General features: G+C 37.0%; 1 protein-coding gene across 1 annotated transcript; it reads right to left on the bottom strand.

The window, feature by feature from the left end:
• Window positions 1-533: 533 nt before the first annotated feature.
• On the bottom strand, window positions 534-2,653 carry LOC105798243 (uncharacterized). Its single transcript, XM_012628237.2, has 5 exons — window positions 2,308-2,653; window positions 2,168-2,217; window positions 1,667-1,790; window positions 1,478-1,585; window positions 534-1,406 (listed from the first exon to the last, which is right to left on the bottom strand). Exons 1-5 carry the CDS (start codon window positions 2,540-2,542, stop codon window positions 757-759), a joined length of 1,167 nt encoding a protein of 388 aa, XP_012483691.1. The 5' UTR covers window positions 2,543-2,653; the 3' UTR covers window positions 534-756.
• Between the last annotated feature and the right edge of the window lie 1,952 nt (window positions 2,654-4,605).

Raw genomic sequence — 4,605 nt, forward strand, 5'->3', positions numbered from 1 at the left:
GGTGCGTTGGGGTGTTACAAAATTCTCATATTCGATACCGAAATCATGCAACATGTCAAATCAGAAACGTTAGGGTGTTACAAAAATCTTACCATACAAAATCAAGATTTATGAAAAGCCTCGAAATACCAAACCAATTCTATCTAGTACAAGTGGTATAGGCTTAAAAGGGTCACCTATCTATGCATAAATGTTCAACAGAATGAATTCACTTTTAAGTATGTTTGGACACCACAAAGTAATTGGATGAAAATGTAATTATCAAACTAATAATCACATTCTCTAGTGATTAAAATGAATTTAAATTCCTAAATATGTTTGACTAATAGAGTATAATTTAAATTGAATTTAAATTCCTAAATTAAGATGTAATTTTATCTAATTACCGTAGCATTTCATATTTATAGTAACTAGAGAGAAAATGGCATTAAGGGACAACGAGATAAAGATTTTTAGCGGAAACCAGTCCCAAATAAAGAAAAAAAAAGATTATATAGCAATCAGTAAGCTAAATGGCAAGAAGTCCGTAGATGAAACAAAAAAAAGTACTACTAGTATTTAATTGATTGATGAAAGAATAAATCATCAAATCACAAAAATGAAAGAATTACTATAACAATTACAATGAATTTCCGTAGGGGGAACTGTGACTCGGAAATAAAATCAAAACTGTTACAACATGAAAGAAGAAGACGCGGAAAAGTTGGTAAAATCAAATCTCATAGTTTCATTGTTAGGAAAGAAGGAAAGTGGTGGTTATGCCTTATCTGATTTTTTGTCAGATGATGCAATGGTGAACTTGTAATGGATTTTATGCTTGTAAGGCTTCTCAGGGGTAATAATTTGGGAAGGGAAATTGGGGTGATTCACTGCATCCGGGAACCCTTGAGTCTGCAAACACAGTCCCGCATGAGGTTTATATATAACCCCACCTTTTCCCTTCACATTATTGATCTGGCTTCCGGAGTTGAACTGCACGCCCGGTTGATTGGTATGCAGTTTCATAACTCTCCCCGACTTCTCATCCTTTACTACTGCTGTTTTCTTCATCTTGATGTGGTCGTTAGGACCGTCTATGACGTAGTTTATGTTGTAACCTTTCTGGAGTTCCTTGATTCCGCTCCCGATGGGTCTCAACTCGAGGAAATCGTATGCAGTGCCTTGTACAGGTTGAAGGGCGCCTGTGGGGATGAGTTCTTCATTGACGGGGGTGTATTGGGGGCCGTAAATCCGAAGTTTATGGGACAAGATATCGCCACTGTCATGGTTACCAAGGTTCCAATAGATATGCGTCGCTAGATTCACAGGGGTAGGCTTGTCTAAAGTCTTGGCTTTCAACTGCACTCTCAACCGGTTATCGGAACGAAGCAGGTACCGGACGGTGACTTTGATTTCGCCGGGAAATCCTATTACCAGAAATCAAATATATTAGTGGATGATCATATTTGGAATGAAGATGCTTGGTATATTTGCTAACCTTCGTCACCATCCTTGCTACGATAACCAAAGACTATGGTGGGATCTTCAGCATCTTTCTTAATCTTCTTCACTTCCCAGATAACATCAGAGAATCCTTTAGGGCCACCTAATGTTTTCCATTGATTGCAACACGAAGTATCAGAAGAGCAAGGAATTTTAGAAAGCTAAAAGATTTATTCAACTCTACCATTAAGTGTGTTTTTCCCATCATTAGCCGGTAGTGTAAATTGAGCTCCATTTAATGGTAATTTTGCGCCTGAGATTCGATTTGCGACCCGCCCCAGAACTGAACCAAAGTAATTAGCATCGCTCTGCAAATACAGAGGAGAGTTTTGGATTTAGAAAAGAAAATTACGATTCTTACAAGCCTGCAGGTCACTACTATTCAATGCATAATCTAGCCAAATTCACGTAACTGTCATTTATAATATTTAAAGAATCAAAGCTGATAAAAAACCAAAACCCAGGTCTTGATTTGGATTAGATTCTTCAAACATATTATTATTATCATATAGGACAATAATCTATCAGTAACATTTTTTCCTTTAATGTATCGGACAGAGAAAGAGACTTAGAAAAACTCAGTGATTCCCCATGTCTCCATTGACAAAAAACAAAGCAAAATCAAGACAGAATCATGGAAATAAAAAAATGCAAAACTCTGGAGAAACGCGAAACAAAAACTCACCATATACTCTTTCACATCATCATATCCAAGAACAATATCACCTGGTTTCCCTGAAAAATAGCAGAAAGACCAAAAATATGAAAGAAGAAGTCAACCCAAAGAGAAGGAAATCGAAACCAAACCAGACAGAAGGAACCAACCATCTTTGTCCGGAAGAATAATCGAGATAACGGATGCACCCCAGTTGGTGAACTTAACAGACATGTTCCCATTCTTCAGCTCATATATTCCGACTTCATGCTTTGACTTGCTATCTTTTGATTTTTCGTCTTTTGATTTGTCATCTTTTGATTTGTCATCTTTTGATTTTTCGCCATTGACGAAAGCAAAAGAAACCACAAGCAGCAAAAATAACAAGAAAGAAAGCTTATTCATGTTCTCAGATAAATAAAGGATGGTGATTCACCGATGATTTGCTCAGGAATTTATAGGAATATAAAAGAGAGAACACCGGCACATGATGTCCTTGAAACCAAAAATAGGAAACGGAAGAGTGGGTGACATATACTTAGATGTCGTTCTCAAATTCTTTCGCTGTTTTTAGATGAGGCTTTGTGGTTTCCTAGATTTTGACTCGGAAGCCATCTTTAATTTAATGGCTTAATACCTCTGTTGACCCCTATACTATAGTTAGATTATCACTTTAGTATCCATACTATTAATAACTTCTATACAGCCCACTAGCCCAGCCCGATTTTCAGTTAAAAATAAATTAAATCAACCAATGACACATTCTCATGACTAAATGACCAGAAAATGCCCATTTCCAAAAAAAATTACGGAAATGGGCCATTTTGTTAAAAATTACTGGAAAGGGTCGATTTTCCTAAAACGTGCTGAGCTGGCATCGTTTTCAAGGGAAAAACAAAAAAGTGCACTGACTTGGTGTGCTTTAGTAAAGCACTTCCATGTAGGTACGCTTTTTCCCATGTTATCCTAGGGCCAATTAGGGTTTAGGTTTTTTTTATTTTAAGTGTTTAGGTTTAGGGTTATATTTAATTTTTAGGGTTTAGAGGTTCTGAAAAAAATAATTTGTACAGGATGGGTTCTGAAAAAATAATTTTGAGGGGATGGGTTTTGAAGAAATAATTTTGACGAGATGAGTTGAGTTTTGTAGAGGAAAAAACGCTTTAAGTAGGATGCACAATCAACAAAAGTATTGAAAACGTTTCCAGGTGGACGTCTTTTTCAGTGCTGGAAGTGTTTTCAGTACTGCTGCTTTTGAGAAAATAAATTTGAGGAGATGGTTCTGAAAAAAATCTCAAGCTAAGGTTTGTGAAAATGCCCTAAATAGTGGCGTTGAGGTTTGTAGAGAAAAAACGCTCCATGTAGGATGCACTATCGGCAAAAGTACTGAAAACATTTCCAGCTAAACGCCTTTTTTAGTACTGCTTCTGATAGTGCGTCCTGCTTGGAGCGTTTTTCTTCTACAAATTTCAACCCCTACTATCAGGGGCATTTTACAGAAAGGAGTGGGATGCTATCCCTTAGGCTATAAATGACCTATACTTCAGCCTCTGGTGGCATAAGTTGGAGCAATAGAAATTGAAGAAGTTCAAAAGAATAGAAGTTGGGGTTGAAGGTATAAGTTGATTTTTCGTGTTAATATTTATATGAAGCATTATATTTATTGCATAATGTTTTGATTTTTCGTATTTCAAATTTCTCTCGACAGGTAAATTGGTTGAAAATGAATGGAAAAATTCGTGACACCGAGAACGACGTGATTTTTTTTATCAGAGAATATAGCACGACTGTCTTTTAACTAGAACATAGAGTTGACAGAACTTTGTAAAAGAATTAGGTGAAAATTCTTTGGATCTGTGACATTAAGAGTTTCGTCTATTAAGTATCAATTTTGTGTTTCGATCGGTCCCATGAGATATGACTCATTTGATATCAAAGGTGCTTGGGGCTTGAAGGCGATGGTATAGACGCACCTCAAAAGTGGATTACCGTTTCTTGATATATATATGGAATTTTCAAGACCAAATGAAAGACTTGCGACTTCAACATCTTTCCCTATTTGAGAGGCAAGAATGGTTGAAAATTTCGATAATACAACCACTTTGTTAGAAAGTTCCCATTATGATATCCCGGAATCATCAATGGGAATACACTCATCCGTCTCAGCCTTAGATTTTAATCGTGGGAGGCAAAACACCGAACCATCGGGTTTTGGTGGTAGAACAAAATGCATGAACCTTGCACGACACTTAGTTAGTAGATAGGACATGCATCTCGATGGGTCAGTGTTCAACGCTAGGAATACTTACTGGAGAATGGCATCATCTTCCAGTGGTTGGCAATCGACATGTGATTTTGGACATTTTGAAACATACATGAGAAAGGATGATGTACTTCCTACGACGCCCACAGGTGAGGGGACCTCTAACATGATAGATGTTGGAGGATCGGAGAACAAAGATGGCAATGAA

This window comes from Gossypium raimondii, chromosome 9, assembly GCF_025698545.1.
Source record: "Gossypium raimondii isolate GPD5lz chromosome 9, ASM2569854v1, whole genome shotgun sequence".
Taxonomy (NCBI): domain Eukaryota; kingdom Viridiplantae; phylum Streptophyta; class Magnoliopsida; order Malvales; family Malvaceae; genus Gossypium; species Gossypium raimondii.